Source organism: Sinocyclocheilus rhinocerous, unplaced genomic scaffold (assembly GCF_001515625.1).
Source record: "Sinocyclocheilus rhinocerous isolate Xijiao unplaced genomic scaffold, SAMN03320098_v1.1 scaffold4625, whole genome shotgun sequence".
NCBI classification, from domain to species: domain Eukaryota; kingdom Metazoa; phylum Chordata; class Actinopteri; order Cypriniformes; family Cyprinidae; genus Sinocyclocheilus; species Sinocyclocheilus rhinocerous.
The window spans coordinates 107710-127675 of record NW_015663246.1 but is presented as its reverse complement, the minus strand read 5'-3'; the positions used below and the strand labels follow the sequence as shown (position 1 = coordinate 127675).

The window sequence follows — 19966 nt, the reverse complement described above, 5'->3', positions numbered from 1 at the left end:
AAGGATTGCAGGGCTTAAAGTTCTCCGGCACCGTGCCGGATCTCCGGTGTGCAGCGTTTGGCTGCGTAAAAAAATTACTAGACAATCAGAAAAAACATTACTAGACAATCAGAATGTTTTGCTCTTATAAACACGAGACTCGCATAATCGTATCCGTCGCAGCCCTGGCAGCCCTGGTGAATGGAGAAGCGCGACAAAAAGCTGCGAGGCGCGGTGGTCAAAGATGGACATATTTACCATATTTACATAGGATAACTAATTAAAAAGCAGCGGAGCTTTGTAAACAGCTCAGAGTAATCATGTCATCTCCATAAGAACGATATGATTGACAGAACAAATTTACCGGGATTTTTGAAAAGGTCCTGTTCACACATGATCTCTTAATGGTAATTTACCAGTAAAGACTGTATGTGTGAAAGGAGCTAAACTCTTCCTCTGCATATGCTGTGAATTTGAATTGCTTAACGTTCATCTGGAAAAACAGTGTGCATTATCTCACTAGATTTGTAACGTAAATCATTTATAAACCTTTGCCAACACATCAACCTGTTTCTAAATATGCCATGTACATCGTGATTTCAAAATAAAAGACAATAAATACAAATATTTTGTCATTGAAAATTTCTTAAAAATAGTATTAAAATATTGTCTCGTTCTAGTGAACCAAATATCTGTATTTTGTCTCATCTCGTGAGCTAAGTGTATTGTCACACCCTTAGTGTCGATAAGCGGTGATATAGCTCATAATTTTCCAAGTGTATGATACAGCTTTCATTCTTCAGGTCAACCATATATTCAGAAAAAAAAAAAATCGGTTTGAATAAAGAAAGCAATAACTTTGCCATAGTATCCTTTCAAATGTTAAAGTTGCCACAGTAATTGCATGCTTTGCATGTGCTGCCCCCGGAAAAAAGTTCAGGCTCAGGATTTTTTTTTGCTTTAACCCCTGAAAGTGTTGGGCTTTAGTTTGTGATTTAATTTGCTTGAATTTGTCTTCTAGACTCATCCCTTCTTCCGACACGTTAATTGGGAGGACCTTCTCGCGCGTAAAGTAGAACCACCATTCAAGCCTTTCTTGGTAACTATAGTCACATTTGTGGTGTGTTCCGCCGCCTTACATGTTAACTGAGTATATATGAATTACATGACCTGATGTTTTGTTTCGACAGCAATCTGCTGACGATGTGAGCCAGTTTGATTCAAAGTTCACCAGCCAGACTCCTGTTGACAGTCCTGATGACTCCACGCTGAGCGAAAGTGCAAATCAGGTCTTTTTGGTAAGTCAGCCAAGTCATAATTTCACTGTCCTGCTTATCTGTTTTGAAAAATGTTGGGGCTTTCCTTATATTTTCTTTTAAAATTCTTGCAGGGTTTTACGTATGTAGCTCCATCTGTGTTGGAAAATCTAAAGGAGAAGTTCTCATTTGAGCCAAAAATTCGTTCACCTCGCCGGTTTTTGGGAAGCCCTCGAACGCCTGTCAGGTAATCACAGCTTTTGACTTATAAATGTCACAGTTTTTTTTTAAATCAAATTGAAAACCAATTTCACTTTTGTCTGCTGTATTTCAGCCCGGTTAAGTTCTCAGGAGATTGTTGGCCACGAGGTCCCACTTTACCCGGATCCTCCACCCTTCAGTCCCCCACAGAAGTGTCCACCATGGATCTGATGGAGGTCCAGGCTAGTTCCGAGGCCACCGCCCCTCTTCCCATCAGGCAACCCGCTGGCTCCAGCGTGGGCCAGTTTAAGCAGCAGGCCTACCCTGTGATCTCCAAAAGGCCAGAGCATCTACGAATGAACCTATGACCATTAGTCCAACTTAGAGTTTTCCTTTGCTTACTCTATTTCTTTTATATGGACACTTGGGGAGAAGAAAGGTCCCCACCGTCACTACCATCTGCTATATACTGTTCTTCACATCTGATGAGCATGTGTTTTTCACTGAGTTTGAGAAACTGCTACAGTTCCTCGCATCCCAAAACCTCAGAGCGCATTCTTAGATGATTCCTGACATTGCATATCAAATGGATTATCAGGATTGGGCCTTTTTTGGATTATCAACTTTTTTCAACATGATTTTACCATAAAAGGAACTTGAAACAAACAAAAAAAGAAAAGGAGACAAATGTGCAGATGAGTAGATCCTCCCTGCGAGATGATCAAGTGATGTTGAGGAATTGCTTCCAGTGGGATGCTTTGAGTTTTTACAGTATTTCTGAGGGAAGCTGAATCGCTTTCCAGCTGTTAAACAGTTGTACAAATCATTGCGGATTGCAGAATGAGATGCATTTGTGGGAGTTTCGCCCAGCGGAGGTTCGCAACCTGACTTAAGTCTTGCACTTTTTTTTTTAAATGAGTGTATCCCACAGTGCTGTATAGATGATGGATAAATACACAAGCCTCAATAAAAAACAAATACGTTGACTTTTGAAACTTTATTATGAGCTGGGGTGTCAAATCAGTTCCTTTTGTTTGTAATTTTACAAAAGGATGTGCATTACAAGATCATATACAATACACTACCATTCAAACGTGTGGTGTCTGTGAGACTTTTAAATGTTTTTTGAAGACCTCTGTTTCAATGCACTGGGTTAGCTGGCCAATCAGAGCAGACTGTGCTTGTCGGAAGGAGGGACTTTGTAGAAAACGAAGCGTTTGAGAGAGGGGCGGCTTAGAGGACCTACAATAATGTACAGTATTTGAAAAATAATGTGTTTTTTGAACATTAAAGCATGTCAACATATTCTGTTACACCAAATACACAAAATAATGATCTTTAAAAAAGCATCATATGATCCCTTTAATGATTTACTGGATAAGGTGTAAGGAAGGATAAGGATTTTCAAAAATACTTTTAATGATAATTTCCACCTGATAAAATACTTTAAATCTCGCAACAACTATAAAAATGTGTTTGCCCATGGAGTTGATTAGTTTGTGACTTTTCCAGGTCTGTATATCCCACTTTTAATATCAGGCTACCTCATATATATCCAGATTTTCCAAGACTTGTGGGAATCTTGGTCTTTCAAAGAAAAAATGCGTTTTGTCTTATTTTACGTCATTTGACGGCATCTGAAGGCCTTCTGGTTGAGAACCACTGGTGTAGATGTTCCCGATCCTCCCTGCAACACTCTTTATGTGTACAACTGGGTTCTGTCATTTCAAATACAGATGAATATTGTCTGATCTTAATGATATTTAGTTGGTATAAATCATTTGGATAGAAACGCTCGTGCAGATGGGGATACGTTTAAATAGTTTTCCCTCAGGATGCAGCTCTTGCTCAGCATGTTTATGAGTTGTCCATAAGGGAGAACTCAAATACTAGTTTATGGTGCAATATAATGCTTGGTAAAACCTCTTTTGTGTCCAATCAGCAGAGAGGAGACACTTCAGAATCGTCTACGTTTTACCTGGTGGTAGCATTAGTCTCTGATAGCCGTATCATGTGATGGCTGATGGAGAATTCTTGGTTGTATACAAATGTGTATTTAAATCTTGTACGTTGTTTGAGGAAGTACAATCTGGGGAGAACATTAATGGCATTTGCATATGACAAACAATATGGTTGTCTCATCTGTGCTTTCCAGGGGATTCCCTAAAATTTACAGCATAACGGAAATAACTGTGTGTCTCTGAGGAAACAGATGTTGAACATCAGTTGTAGCAGGACTAACCGTTTTAACAGCACTGGGTGATTCATGCTTGTTAAAAACTAACTAGCTAACTCCTTTGGCTTTCAAACTTGTGATGTGGTATGGCAGCATGAGGTCTAACAGCTTGATGCTGCCGTTCAAAAGTGTGGGTTTAGTAAGATTTTTATTACTTTTTAAAGAAGTTTCTTATGCTCATCAAGGCTGCATTTTGAAGCTGAATTTTCAGCATCATTACTCCAGTCTTCAGTGTCACATGATCCTTCAGAAATCATTCTAATCTGCTGATTTATTGTCAGTGTTTGAAACAGTTTTTGTTGCTTAATTTTTTTGGAAGGTTCACAGGTTCCAAAAAAATATGAAGCAACAAAAACTGTTTCTAACATTGATATTAAATCAGCAGATTAGAATGATTTCTGAAGGATCATGTGACACTGAAGACTGGAGTAATGATGCTGAAAATTCAGCTTTGCATCACAGGAATAAATTATATTTTAATATATATTCAAATAGAAAACAGTTCATTTAAATGGCAATAATATTTCACAATATTACTGGTTTTACTTTATTTTTTTTAATCAAATAAATGCAGCATTGGTGAGCAAAAAAAGAAAATTTTCAAAAAAACATAATCAACTATATACATCACCCTCATGTCTTGTGGAACACAAAAGGAGCCAGAATGACCGTCTCCTTTTCACTTTAATTGTGTGGAAATAATACAGTGAAAGTAAACGTTGTCTGAAGCTGTCATGCTATGTTGTGCAGTAGGGCGCTGCAGGGGTCTGTATGACCTCTAGAGGGCGACAAAACGCTGGATGCTGTTCATCATCTGAGGCGGAGATGGCGAGGAAGAAGCTGTCAAAACACTGCAAGGCCGTTTGAGTCGGCATTTAAACATCAATTGGTTATGCTGCAAATTTGCACCTTACATTTGATTACATGTGCTGTTAAGGTAAGTTCATTTTAATTCATTAATCTTTCACGGTGTTATATATTTTTAACCATTACGAAACGCCACAGCTTGATACCCATCAAAACATACAGCAACGTCATTATATACAAATGAAGTCATGATAACCAACCAGATTAGTAAAACTAGTCTTTTCTGTTAAGCTTGATCTTTTGTGTGTTTTAATAATGTATATTTACAGTATTCAAGTAAATTTGATATCAAATCGATATCTGCACACTGCACATTAGACGCCCCTTAGAAACAATCGCCATATTAACCATAGTTTCTTCTAAAGGCGTAGTTCATTGTTACTTCTGTAAAACCATGTTAATACAACATTTATGTAATTGTTTAATTTCTAATTTTAATGACGGTGGTGGCTACTGTCAAGTTACCGCAAATTGTATTGCAGTATAGAAACAATGATCAAACACAAGTCCATCTATTTCAGAGACAGTTCACCCAAAAATGAACAATCCGTTATCCCCACTGATATATATATATATATATATATTATAGATCAGTGGTCATTCAGAGACAGTTCACCCAAAAATGAACAATCCGTTATCCCCACTGATATATATATATATATTATAGATCAGTGGTCAACCCTCATGTTTTACCAAAACCAAATTACTTGCTTTCTTCTGTGGAAAATCCTGGTTGGTCTCACAGGACCAATCCTGTGGTTTTGTACATACAATTGAAGTCAAAGTGAACCAGAGTTATTTGGTTGGTCTGTCTCTCCATTTTCCCTTCACAGGAGCATGTAAACCTCTACAATGTCTCCGCCTGAGCATCTCAACGTGAGCCCCTGGGGCTTGTCTGAGTTTTTGGTCCAGAGGAGGCTGCTTGGTTTTGGGGCGCTGCTGGCCTGGATAATCTTGTTCCACCTGCTGGTCAACGTTTGGCTCCTCTGTGTCTTCACAAGCCTCTTAGTGGTCTTAGGTGGTTGGTTTGGTTCCCAGGCTGTCCTGGACTCAGACAGCGTTGTTCATCTGGAGCGCTTTGCTAGGCTGGAGGAGATCCCGCATAGTGCCGAGAGCGAGCACCAACTGGAAGATGAGATCCAGAAGACAGTTGCCAAGATCATACGTGACTTTGTCACCTCGTGGTACAGCACCATTTCCAGAGAAAAAGAGTTTGAGGATGAGGTGCACAATGCCATGATCTCCATTGCGATGGAGCTGAAGGGTCGAGCGGCAAGAGTTGACAAGAAAGCTTTATCCCAGAGGGTTTTAGACCTATCTGGATGCCACCTTCAGTGTTATTTGAGTGCCAAGGAAGCCATTAAACATCAAGTGGTGGACAAAGATGGAGATATCTGGGAAGTGTACAGCAAATTCTGCCCTCCTCATCCCGCTCTTCAGAGCTCTGCTGTCGAGGTAAATTACGTGCGGGCCATTGTAGATCTGCTTCTCCATGTTCTTGTACCTCCTCCACATTTAGAAACCAGAACAGGTCGATTTGTGGTGGGCGAACTTATAACGTGCAATGTTCTGCTGCCTTTAATTGCAAAACTGTCCGACCCAGACTGGCTAAACATGTTGATTGTAAGCATCTTCACTAAATCCAGTGAACCAGCCCCAGAGCCAGAACCAGTAGAAGTTCAGGCTCCACCACAAGTTGTATCTGATCAAGAAAACACACTGCAAGAACTTGAAATTCCTTGCGTTCTGACCCTAAAAGCCACCCCAGAGACCCCCACAGCAATGGAGGCCCCAACGCCAGAAATTGCAGCTTACGATGTCATTGACTCCGCTGATCTTTATTCTCCACACAACCTGGAGGAAGATGAACCACGGTCGACCAAACCATTTCCGTTGGGTTTTAGCCCCAGGGATTATCTGAGGCTTGGTAAGTCCAATCCTTTCTATCAAGAAACCGACTCTGATTTGGATTCTCCTCTAACAGACTTCAAGCGGAGCTCCCTAGAATCGCTGGTTCTGATTGGTTCAGAGGAGACCCTTTCAGAAAGACTTGCCGAATGCACCACTCCAGTTGACGCTGTGTTAGACCTCGAGGATGAACTTCCAACTTACACCAATACAACAGAGAAGGAGCTATCAGTACATTCCACCTGTGTGCCCGAGGAAGAGTCATCAAGCTTTTGCACTCTCCAGCCGTTGGAGAAGAGTAACTTGAGTGCAGACCAGCCAGGCCTGGCGAACCCCAGTGAGCTGGCTTTGACTGCACCCATCCAGGCTTCTTCACCAGCTGGGATGGCATCCCTGGCAACTTTCAGCTTCGAGCCCCTTAGCAGTCCAGAGGGTCCAGTCATTATCCAGAACCTCCGCATCACTGGCACCATCACTGCCAAGGAGCACCGAGGCACCGGCTCACATCCCTACACTCTCTACACTGTAAAGGTGAATTGGTTCTCACTTTTCTCTGTTAAATCATGTTAGTTAAGTTATCAAGTTAGCCTAGTTAAAGAGTGGTTTAAGTTTATGATGTTTGATATTTAATAGTTCACACTCATTTCTCCTAATTTTACGTTTAGTACTTTCTGTACTGGAAGCTTCTGACACCAAGACAAATTCCTTGTGTGTGTAAACACACTTGCCAATAAAGCTGAGATTCTGAGATTCCCTTTGCCGTCATGTAAAGCCGACTTAAAGTCTTCTTTAAAACATGACTAATTTCATTGTTAAATGTAATCTTTGACCAATTTTAAAATTAATATTATTTTTTTTATATCAATATATTATTATGTTAATATATTCAGAATTTCCATTTATCATACTGTACATTATAATGTTTTGCTGCTTAAATTCATGTGAAACATTTAAAACAATTGATTTTAATTTGAAGGATTCATTTTTTAAATTAATTTACACAATACTGTATTGGATTTTAATATTGTACACTAATTGCATATCAACTATAACAATTTCTAATAATTATAACTTTTAATAATAATTGATTTTTAAAATAAAACTATTGATATTAGTTTTAATTTCAGTGTTTTATTTTTATTTGTTTAGACAAAATTGTATAGAATTTTAATATTTAACAGTTTTCAGTTTTTTTTTTCAGACATAAAAATAATTATTATATATATTGGCCTTTCTCTGAAGTGCCTTGATTGTAATTTTAGTCTCTACAGTATTTAATCATATTTCTGTCTTAATTTAACAATTAGCACATCACGCTATTCATGGAAATGTCCAGTTCATTCTTATAGGATGTTCTGTAAAGCTTTAGTTAGTAATAGTAATCAAGGGGGCGGAGCAAAAAGTCATTATAATATGGTTACTTAATGATGTGTTTGTCTTGCAGTATGAGACAGCCATGGACTCTGAGAATCCTGAAGCTTTGCAGCCCATGGCTTATCACACTGTCAACCGACGCTACAGTGAATTCCTCAACCTTCAGACCCGTTTGGAGGAGAAACCAGAATTACGCAAGATTCTTAAAAGTGAGCAGAGCACATTAGTCCTGTCAGTTTCAAAGCTTTCCAAAGCACTGTTTTATTGGTTGTCTTGTTCTGTTAACTGTAGATGTGAAAGGACCAAAGAAAATATTTCCTGAGCTTCCATTTGGAAACATGGACAGTGACAAAGTCGAGGCCAGGAAAGGTCTTTTGGAAACATTCCTTAGAGTACGTTCTTTGAATATATAAATTACATAAACCGGACTATATTTTCTGTTGGTATTCCATTCCACACAACTTCTTTTAAATGTTTATTCATGTTTTCTTTTATTACAGCAACTTTGTGCCATTCCTGAAACGGCCAACAGTGAGGAAATGCAAGAATTTCTCGCTCTAAACACTGATGCAAGAATTGCCTTTGTTAAGAAACCCTTCATTGTTTCACGCATAGACAGGGTACTTTTCAAAATGCACATTGTTTGTTTTGACTGAAACACTTCACATAAAAAGTCTTTCATGACATAATCTGTGACTTGGCAGATTGTGGTGAACGCTATAGTGGACACCCTGAAGACGGCCTTCCCTCGCTCAGAACCACAAAGTCCTACTGATGAAATTGACGTAGATCCTGATGGGAAACTGTCCACTGACAAGAAATCCAAGTATGGCAAGAAAGCTGCTTATTTACAGTATTTTCTGAATGTTTATAGCTGTAAATAATTTCCTGTATGACTAACACACGTTTATCTGTTTCATTTCTAGGTCTAGAATGAGGTTCTCTAGTAAAGTTGCCCCTGCTCTCAGTGTGTCTGACATGAAACCCAAAGTGCTTTACTGCTTTGATGAAAGCAGCTCTGTAAGTAGCAGTCATCAGTAACTGAGCCTTTTCTAATGCACCATTAGATGGAAGCGAATGAGAAATGGAAAATCGCTTTTGTTCATTTTCACTTTTATCTGCAATTTCCACTTAGTCTGCAATAGTCACTGCTGATCAGCAACACAGGGAATATGCATTGATTTGTTGTTGTTTTTAAAGGTTTTCAATGGCTTCTCGTTGAATGAGCTGGAGAGCTTCATCTCAGAGAAGGAGCGTTTAGAGGGTAAAGCAGGGTTTGATGCTGATGCAGAGAGAAGCGGAGGCCCAGGACCTAAATGGGATATGAAAACATGCACATGTGCCAGAGCACAGCTACAGAATGCACCTGCCTTCAGTGACTCTGGTAATGACTCTTGTATGAGAGAAATCATTATAGTTATTATAGTAATACATGAGTTCAACATATTAATCCAATCACCGCTGTTCTTTTGATAATAACTCGAGAAGGGTTGCTCAGACAAGGATTTTAAATATAGTGTATAAATCATATGAACCACTTATATGAGGCTTTTGAAGCTTCGGTTACCATTTTAGCATGGAAAAGCATGACCGTATATAGAACTGTATATTTTTCAATAAAAACAATAGCTATTCAGACAGGAAGAAAAAAAGATTTCATATTATATATAGAATTTATATTATATATTGATTATATTGTTTTTTTAATGTTTTTTTTTTTTTTTTAAGAATTTTAAATTAGATTAGGATTAGATTATTTTAATATATGAAAATAATAAATAATAAAATAAATAATAATTAATTATAATTTAATTTAAATACTGCATCCCCCTCAGTAGTTTGTTGGAGAATTGCACATTTATTCTCAAAAATAAAGGTTTCAAAAGGGGGTTTTCGCAGCCGTAGATACTGCATCCCCCTCAGTAGTTTGTTGGAGAATTGCACATTTATTCTCAAAAATAAAGGTTTTTCGCAGCCGTAGAACAGGAGATCTACCTTTCCACAAAGTTCAGCTCTAACCCTGATCAAACCCAACCAAACCGGCTAATTAAGATATTCAGGAGCGCTTGATAATCACAGACAGGTGTGTTGGTTCAGGGTTGGTACTAAACTCTGCAGGTAGGTAGATCTCCAGGAACAGGATTGGGCACCCTGCCATAGAAGAACCACTTTGGGTTCCCCAAAGAACCTTTCAGTGAACAGTTCTTAAAAGAACCACTTTTTTCTTAGTGTGAAGGACATTTTAATAATCTGAAGAACCTTTTTCCACTATAAAGAACCTTTTGTGCAATGAAATGTTAAGGGATGTTAAAGGTTCTTCATGGAACCATAGATGCCAATAAAGAACCTTTATTTTTTAAGAGTGTTGGGTCAGTAGGATTAATCTGTAATATTAATCTGTAAATTAACTCTAGAGGGCAGCATTGCACTTTCATAATGTTGCATAGTATCCATTTGCATTGACAAAAACCAGCTCATAGTTCTGTGCAGGAAAAAATAAACAAAGTAATTTCATGCTCCAAATTATAAAAACATGTCAGTGATTGGATCTGTGTGTGTTCATATTTTGTATTTTAGTTGTACTTGTGGACGTGGAACATGATGTGCTCTTATTCAGTCATTCTGGAAGTCGTTTTACAGACACATTTTCAAAGATTCTGACCAATGTCTCTTATAGTCTTTTCCAGCCGTGACTGATGTCTTTATATTGTGTGTACCTGTGTGTTTGTACACAGCTAGTGAGACACCTCTATCTGACCAGGCCCTGAATATCCTGTGTGTGCTCATGAAGGATCAGTGGAGCTGGCTTTGCACAGAGAACATCCAGAGGACCATCAGAATGCTGTTTGGGACCCTCATTGAAAGGTGTGTCCACCCCACTGATATGACCAGTTCCCGGTGTAATTAATCTTTGGTAGCTTCTTGAATTCATTTCAGATTCACACACCCAGTTTTGCAGTATTTGGATTTGATCTCAAAGCTGAACCAACTGTTGAACATTTCTGCAATGCATTTTGAATTACACTTTTGATGTTTTTTTTTTAACTATGGAGAATTGATCAAGCATATTTTAGCAGTATTAGCACACAGAAAGTTCATCCCTGCCAAGCAAAAGCTCAGTGCATTCATTTATCTCTTTAATCTGCTGCTAAGTGATTTTAGAGACGTTGTCCAACACATCTCTCGTCTCTGATGTGGAAAGAAGTGTTTTCAACTTAGTAAATGCCATAAATCTAGACCTTATCTATACATTTAAAATGCATAATTGCATGAAGTGAAAAGTAGGACATTTGTTAAAGTTTCGTTTGTGCAGATCAGCTAGTGCAGATTTATTGGCTGAAATCTTGTCTACTTTATAGATTTTGACTACTAAAACATTTGTATCATGACTGGAACAGGATTTGCTGCTTTAGGCCATGATAATTGGCTTGAGGGAAGCCTTTCACTAGATCTTTCACTCCATAGACCAGAAACACAGGCTTATTCAAAGAAGTTTTGCATTTCTCTGCATTCAAAGTTGGAGGAAGCTTGACCTCTTGAGGTGTGCAGTGTTGCAGGAAAGTAGAATCGATTGTACATCTTTACATGTTTGATTTTTTTATATTTGTTACATGTTGATTAATGTTTTTAATAAAGTTGTTGTAGAATGCATTTATTGCATTGTCCAAATTTTTTTGCATTTGCTAGACTAGTAAGACTTCAGTCTTCAGTAATGTTCGGAAATGATTGCGCATTATACACTAACGTTCAAAAGTTTGGGGTCAGTAAGATTTCTTGTTATTCAACAAGGATGCAATGATTTAATCAAAAGTTACAATATTTTATATTTTACAATATTTTTTATTTTATAATTTATGATTACAGTAGTTATAATTAATTATTTTATTAATTAAATTACACATGTTAATATAATAATAATTTTGAATGACATTTATGTCTCAAAAGATTTATATTTTAAATAAATGCATTTTTTAAAACGTTCTATTCATCAAGGAATCCTGATGAATTTTCCACAAAAATATTAAGCAGCACGATTGTTTTCAACATGATTTAATAATAAGAAATGTTTCTTGAGCAGAAAATCAGGATATTAGAATGATTTCTGAAGGATCATGTGACACAAGACTGGAGTAATGATGCTGAAAATTCAGCTATGCAAAATCGCAGGAATAAATAACTTTTTACCATATATTCAAAAATACGTTATTTTACAATGTAAAATTATTTCACAATATCATTTTTTTTGCTGTATTTTTAACAAATCAATGCAGCATTGTTAAGACTTTTTTTTCCCCAAAAAAAACATTGAGAAATCCTATCAACCTTAAACTTTTGAATAGTAGTGTATAAATAATCCACCGAGGCTCAACAGGGCCTAAAGAGAGACACGGCTGACAGATGGATTGACTCGATGAGGTGTCACTGAAGGCATCACTCATTCTCTCCCCAAACTGCTGTACAATTGCGTGATCATTCTTATTTTTAACTATGAATATAAATACTTTATTAAACAAGTTCTGCAGTGGGGACCGATGACAACTTGATGTAGGAAGTGAGAACTGTGTGTTTTAAAGCTGTCAACAGGCGGCTTTCCCCCATCCTTTATGCTCCACTTCTCTTGGAGTTAATAACAGTCATGGGATGTCCCGCTGAGCCACCTTCAGTTTCAGTTTGTTGTTGAAGCTTTCTGCTCTGCTTTAATTAAAGTACTTGGTGTTTTTGCTACTCTGTTTAGCAATGACCGCATGTCTGTGGAGTGCAGATTTATCCCGTGGCACAGTAATGCCTTTCTAATGCAGAGAGGTTACCGAAACCTTGTGCTATAAAGGAGAGGGTTTTTTCTTGGTTTCTTTGAAACCATTCCATCCGTCCTTGAGGATTGAAGCTGAAAGGTCAGGCCTCACATTAAATAGCACACGCAAGCCCTCAGCGCCATACGCATCTGTTTTGCAGATCCTTGTGTTGTGATGTCTAGCCATTTCAAATGACTCGTTTGTGAGGCGGTGTATTAAACACCTGTTAGCTGAACGGCTTCCTGCCATGTTTAGCTGATGGATAACAGCCATCCGACGGGAAAGCTGGAGTGAGGCCTATGCTTTTCCTAAACAGTTGGACAGACCCAGTGTCTCAAAGGTGTGTCATTTGTGGGTTCAAGCAGATCAGTACAATGGCTATTTGTTCTGTTTGAAATAAATGTTCACAATGGCGCTTTCCCCCCATCCAGTTTTATGCAGGCTGTAGAACACATTTAATCTTCATTCCGCTCTAAACCAGAGGTTTTCAACCTTTTTCAGGAAATTGGACATTGTGGTGGATCACAGGGGTGCATGTCTAGTTCAGTTGCGAAGTTTGGTGGAAGTTTGTGTGGTTCCTTATCCCAAACCATTTCAGCGCCATCCCAAATTCTAGAGATTTAACTGGTCATGTCCATAACAGTGATTGGCCAATTTCACACTTCCGGTTTTTGGCTTCCGGATTGACCCACGCTGGGTAAACTTATTTCTGGAAACAGCAATGGCTGAGCCTAACAAGAACCAGTTTATGAATGAAATATCATGAAAATGTTTGAACTGTCTTGGTGATGGTTAGACTAGTTAGCTCTAATTTTGAGATAAATTTAAGAACTTATTCTAAATGACGGCGCTTAACTTGATTATATCATTCTTTGTGTCTGTGCATTATCACATTTAGAGATCGACCGATATATTGATTTACCGATATTTTTCCCGATATTTAAGCATTTTACAATAATCGGATATCGGTTTTGTAATATCGGATTCACCGATAAACGATAAATGTTTTGAGAATTGCGTGCAGGATCGCCATTGCACCACAGCGTCTGAGGGGAGATGAGACAACAACAACGGCGTGCACAGGTACTTGATTTACTGTAGTTAGTAAACTTTATTTAACATAACAGCCATTAGTGTACAAATTAGATGTATTACATAAATGCCTTATATGCAGTTTATGCAGCTTGGCTCGAAGAAATAGAGACTAACTCACGGAGTCACGTAAAATAATCCGTCAAGTCCTGTCCCAGTAAAGACGTAACTTTGCGTGAATTAAATAATATGCAGCCACGAATGGGCACATGTTGGAAATAAAAGTGCTGAATTTAATTCGCTCTCTGTTGTCTATATACTCATCGTCTCATGAAGTCTAGCTATTAAACAGCTTATAAACCTACTAAAACTGTAGTTTAAAATGAAGTTGATATGACTCCTTTCATTTATTTATTTTCTCCATTTGAAAACATTAGACCTTCTACATTTATTTTGCCTTTAGTTAATATTAGTGTTGCTGCTTTAAATAAAATTTTTTTTGTAATATGAAGATTAAATTTAACTGTGTTTCTGCTGAATTTTCAACACTTTTTTTTTTTTTTTTTTTAGACGGCTGAAAGGAGGAAAAACCAAATAAATATCGGTTCTGCATAGCGGTTATCGGGCACATAAACACGAAAATAATTGGTATCGGTTATAAAATATAAATATCGGTCGATCACTAATCACATTCCATGTGGAACTTTTAGCGCTTTTTGCCATGTGCTGGGGAAGTCATCGGCTAGCAGCTCCCTTCTCACACAGACCTGATCTGCTGATACATATTTGAGACGCCAGACTGTTTGAACCCTGAACATGTGTTTCTGGACATATCTATCATAAATGGAAGCACTTCTGTCATCTCTTGATGATATTTCATCTCATTCACTCACATAATATGCTCTTGTCGCTATCATCTTAAAATCTATAAATATGCACAGTATTATAAAAACCCATTAGTAGTAGTGTTGATTTTGCACTTTTCATAGTTGCTCTGCTTACTTAGTCTACTTAGTTACAAAGATTGTGAATAATGTATACTGTATACAATGTGGTCTTGGAAATAAATTATTTCTTAGTTTCATCATTTTAATAGGTCAGGATTAGTTATACAATATGCTTGAATGCGGAATATAATGTTGTGAGATTAATAGATGCTATAGGCTGATTATTTCAAGCATACTAAACTCACGAGAATATTATGTAATCCCGACAGAATAGAATGGTGAAACCAAGACATCATATATAGATTTAAATAAGAAAAAGTCTAGAACTGGATCATTATTGCAGTGATTAACATGTTTCTGGCATGTTGTATTTTTGACAACAATTCTTTTAACCCTAACGAATGCAGTGTGCTTTTATTTCTCAAACAACCATGTTGGAAGATGTACCCTGTATTATTATTTTTTTTTTTTACCATAATCAAAGCTAATTGGTATTTATTAATTGGCTGGCCACTATAACCCAAAGGAGATTCAACTTCTCATTATTTCTACTGTTTGCATTGTGCTGATATTATAGCTATTGCCATTTTCAGTTTTGTGGAGAGGTTCTTTGGATGAAACAAAGCTCCCTCTTGTTATAATCAATTAAGTGCAGTGGAGGTTTAGTCATTTTCAATTCATATGCCAAGGATTTACTTTTTTTTGGTTTAGATATTGAGCTTTAAAGTTAGATTATTTAAAATACAAATATTTTTTAAATAATTGTTTAAGAAACGACATCTCTGTTGTAAGATCTGCAGTTTAAATCTACAGTTGCTTAGAAAATCACTACTGATTCACTTCAACACTATCACAGTTTGGCATCTGAAAAGGTTTGGTCCTTCAAGAATGTGTAGTTACTAACAAACTAGAGACACATAAGTGTGTTGACCTTTAGTATGTAATCACAGTCACTTTGTAGAGCTTATGAAGGCATATTTATGTAAAGATTTTGTTTTGTGTTTGGTAAGATTAACGCTACTGCCAATTTGTGTGGTAAAAATTGTGCACATCTGCCTTGTGTTTACAGGCCTTACTTGTTACACACATTACTTTCAAAAACAGGAAAATTCTTGGGCAATTCCCCATTATTGTTTTTTCCTGGAAGAATGTACACAAAAGTGTTTTTATTCTGTTCATTTATATACAAATTCATGGCACATGTGGGTGTAGCCATTATAGAAGAGCAATTAGAATTTTAGTAATGCTGGTTTACATAATATTGGTTTTTGGTAATGACCTGCAGAAATTATGGCACAATTAAGCAGAATTAAACATTCATATTTTTTTAAATATTTTTTTAGTCACCAGGACTCAGGGTAAAATACTGAGTTGGTTATTTTGGTTTTATCAGCATTTGATACATTTATTTATGGTTTTGGTATGTTTTGAACACTAAGTTATTTTAATAAAAATGATTTAGCATTTAATAATTAATAACTTTTAACAATTTGGGTTTATTTTGTGACAGATAGATGGATGGATAGATAGATAGATAGAAAATAAATAAAACACAGAAATCAGTGTTTTGAACCTTATTGAGGCATGTCCCACATTTTGATAACAGGGTTCAAAAATGTCAAACCTTGTATAAAATAAATCCAAATAGCTCATACAATATTTAGTTTGATTTCATGAGGCAGACAACCATTATTTTTTTGTAGGTTAAGCACCTCCTTATGACCTGCCCCATCACACTTGCCTAGAAGTTTCTAGCAATCCTTAAGACCTTGATTAGATGGTTCAGGTGTGTTTAATTGGTATTAAAGCTACAGTCTGCAGGATAGTGGCCCTCCATTAGCAGAATTGGACGCTTGATAAAAGTGTCTCAATCCTGAACTACTATATTTGTTTCGTTTCAGTAATACAGAAATGGCCTTAAAGATAAGGACTGTACTTCCGAAAAAGCAGTTCCACAAAATATTCACATACAGCACCCAGTCTTTCACGGAGCACGTTTACATGCACACTAATAAGCTGATAACTCACAAATATTAGCTTATTGAAATAACCAGTTTTCCCCATTTGTACATGCACATCAGTAACCTGACAACGCAAGTAAACTGCGTTTACATGACTTTATTAATAAATCAGGTTATTTCCCTGTAGTGCGTCAAAACAAAGCTAATCATTTGCATATCTGACTCAGAGTATTCCATATGTTGTCAGTTGTGATGTTAAATAAAGCCTGCATGTCAGCAAGAAACTTACAGCTCATATATTATACTCTCATGCAATTACAGATGCAGCGTTTTGACTGAACCACTTTTACTTCTGCTGCACGAGAGGAGAACACATTTTTATAATTTTCTGGGTCATGAAAGAGTCTGTGTTTGTGATATATTTGCTGCTTTCATTACTGCAAAATGCTCACTCTGTCTGGAAGCGCTTAAATCTGCACTAACAAGGCGTTCCTGTCACGTATATTTTATTTGTTTACCTGCATGTCAGGTGACCATTTACCAACGTCAGAGAACCGTGAACATGCAAATGTGATACTTAATTGTTTTAACTTAATTATTTTTAACTTTTTAATTATTTTTGAAGTAAATATATTAGGTGATAAATATAAGAGGTTCAGATGACAAAAAAAAAAAAGTTTGTGAATCCCTGCAAATAAGAAATATGTAAACAAGAAATAGCGTGAATTTGTGTATTTTAATGTGTTTTAAAGACAAAAGCCTTCCAAAGACATGGTAATAGATGGTTAAATAACCTATAGAGTGATTAATAACCTAATAATATAATAACATAATAATAACCTTGTTCATCAGTAATTGATGCAATGTTGAAATGCTGAGAAAACGCTTCTTAAAATTGAAATTATTTTTGTAAATCTGATTAGTGACTGGTCTTTGTGTAAATGTCCACAAAACTGGAAGACGTTTTGAATGTATAAGCGGTAGGCTGTTTTAGAAAGGAACATTTAAAAGATGAAAAAAACTAATTAGGGAGAATCAGTAAATTATGAATAATTTATTGCTATTGTGTGGATAATATGTAATCATGTAATCAATAAAAAAAGTAACTGTAGTCTGATTCAGAGTATTTAAAAATGTAATTTAATCTAATTACAAGTTTAAATTTTTGGAATCTGATTACGTAATCCAGATTACATGTAACCAGTTACTACCTAGCTCTGGTGCCAGATGAGACTTGTGCAGAAATCAGATCAAATGAGCGCAACAGCACACACAGAAAGTTATAGATGCATACTGCGGTAGAATTTTTTTTTTTTTAATAATATATGATTTAGGTAAGCAGCATTACACGACCAAGATATTTCCCCGAATATCAACATGATTGCAATGCGACACTGATTTTATACAATAGTAGTTCAATAAACAAGAAGTTAAAATTAAGTGACTTACATTTTAGACACAGTATTGACTGTTTTTGCTCAATTTTGCAAATGAAAATAGTTCCAATCAAAGCCACAGCAGAACTGTCGTGTGTCTCAGAGCAACACAGTGGTGTTTTACTGAATGAATCCACGTTTTTTAATGAATCGAGTGAGTCAATGATTCAGTAACCCATTCATAAAGACAGTCACTTGCCTCGTTTCTGAATGAATCAGCCGTTTGAATGAATCGGTTGAATGAATGACTAAATTACTCGCTCATTAAAACAGTAATTTGCCGCCAAATATAATTGCATTTTTCCCAACATATATTTGTATGTTCAAAAAATTATTTAAAACATTAATCTTATCAAATTATTTATGCATTTGCAATTTTGTGGTGTAAATTGGTATTTACGCGACAATTAATTGAAACAATGTAAGAATTTGATGTGAAAGATCACACATTTAATAATGTTAGGGGGGAAAAAATGACCATTTATAAACATAGTGAGAAATGACATTAGTTTTGTTATATACAGTAACTCATTTTTAATTAATTATTTCTACCTCTTTCCAGTCACAGAGCACTTTATTTTGAGAGTTGTTTAAGTGAACATCTGTAACTTAGTCCAGATCAGGGGAATTGTAATGTTTAATAATTTATTTTATTATGTAAATAATTTTTTTGCGTTTAACAAAGTAGATTTTTGTTTGTGTATGCTGTCTTTTAGAGTTCTTAAAAAGAAAATCAAAATCTGAAAAAATCGGTATCGCTAGGTCACTTACAAAAAAATCGGAATCAGCCAAGAAAATTGCAATCACTGCATCTCTAGTTGAAATGGCAGTGTGTGATCGTGTTGAAGCAAGCGAGACAGAAGAGCCAGCTGCTGCTCATGCCTCGATGCAAACGGACACATCGGACATCATCTATGGGAAATAATTAGTTTACTTATCCGACGTCTGTATGTTCTTCTAGCACCGGACCGGACAACCCTCTACATTGCGAGTAAATCACTCGCATATGCGACTAAATCTTCACTCTGGGCGACTAAATGATGTCTAATATTAGCCAATGGCTAATAAATTATCAGATTTTACTCGCCAGTGTGCGAGTTGGAGGCTGAGTATATGATTAGCACTTTACAAACATTATATATATATATATATATATATATTAGTATAGTATTTCAGTCTGGCGAGTAAACAAAAAAATATATTAGCCAATGGCGATTCAATTGCCAAGGTGTCCATAGAGGGTTGCCGGATGTCTTTGTTAGCCTAATTATCCAGAGGGAAACACCATTTCCAAATGGAAATGTACACATTCTGCCACACGATCCTCAGGCATGCCTTTTTACAAAGTGACCCAGAATGAAAACAAAAGGGCCTAGATTAAATATTGTTGCTTTTATTAGCAATAAATCAGTCATCACTTCAGGACAGTCAGACTTCTTCTTATATGGCCACGAGACATAAGTTAGTTATGGTTATATCACTCTGGTGCCTGATGAGAATTATTTTTAAACGTACGCCTCTGCCTTTGATAACACTGGTGGAATATTAACGATGATCGAGAATTTTAGCCACCATATTGATCCCTAACTTTAGCCCACTGCTCGGATATGACTGCGAAACCTGCACCGGTTTTGACTTAAAGTAACTCCTGAGACAAACACGCAACCCGTCTGTTCTTAAATATAATATGTGTGCGACTGATTCTTGCTCCAGCACTAACACACCTGCCTGTAATTTTCGAGCAGACTTATAAAGACCTTGATTATCCGGCTCAGGTGTGTTTAATTAGAGTTGGATCTGAACCCTGCGTGAAGGTAGATCTTCACAAGCAGAATCGTGCACAGTATGCTCTACGTTAGTGATCGTGTGTAAAACCACTTGATGGCGGTGTCTACTGTCAAATGCTGTTTGAAGATGGCAAGAAGTTGTAGAAATATGTTTCATCTTTTGATTGGCTGTTCTCAAATTAACATTAA

General features: G+C 36.6%; 2 protein-coding genes across 6 annotated transcripts in view; both read left to right on the top strand.

Moving 5' to 3' along the window:
* Window positions 1-2422, top strand: part of rps6kb1b (ribosomal protein S6 kinase b, polypeptide 1b) — a 12841-nt gene extending 10419 nt beyond the window's left edge. Inside the window, exons 12-15 of the mRNA XM_016539062.1 lie at window positions 1001-1078; window positions 1170-1277; window positions 1370-1482; window positions 1570-2422. Of these exons, the coding sequence (XP_016394548.1) occupies window positions 1001-1078; window positions 1170-1277; window positions 1370-1482; window positions 1570-1804 (534 nt within the window). The 3' untranslated portion in view covers window positions 1805-2422. The remainder of the gene's footprint in view (window positions 1-1000; window positions 1079-1169; window positions 1278-1369; window positions 1483-1569) is intronic.
* Window positions 2423-4498: 2076 nt separating this feature from the next.
* LOC107728781 (sorting nexin-19-like) overlaps window positions 4499-19966 on the top strand; it is a 29619-nt gene continuing 14151 nt past the window's right edge. The window contains exons 1-10 of one of the 5 annotated variants that reach the window (XM_016539058.1): window positions 4499-4609; window positions 5373-6978; window positions 7892-8030; window positions 8113-8213; window positions 8322-8441; window positions 8526-8647; window positions 8748-8841; window positions 9022-9205; window positions 10557-10686; window positions 10759-10902. In XM_016539058.1, the coding sequence (XP_016394544.1) occupies window positions 5392-6978; window positions 7892-8030; window positions 8113-8213; window positions 8322-8441; window positions 8526-8647; window positions 8748-8841; window positions 9022-9205; window positions 10557-10686; window positions 10759-10852 (2571 nt within the window). In that variant the 5' untranslated portion in view covers window positions 4499-4609; window positions 5373-5391 and the 3' untranslated portion in view covers window positions 10853-10902. Of the gene's footprint in view, window positions 4610-5372; window positions 6979-7891; window positions 8031-8112; window positions 8214-8321; window positions 8442-8525; window positions 8648-8747; window positions 8842-9021; window positions 9206-10556; window positions 10687-10758; window positions 10903-19966 lie in introns of those variants that run through there. The other 4 variants (XM_016539061.1, XM_016539057.1, XM_016539056.1 and 1 more) reach the window with 4 other exon arrangements.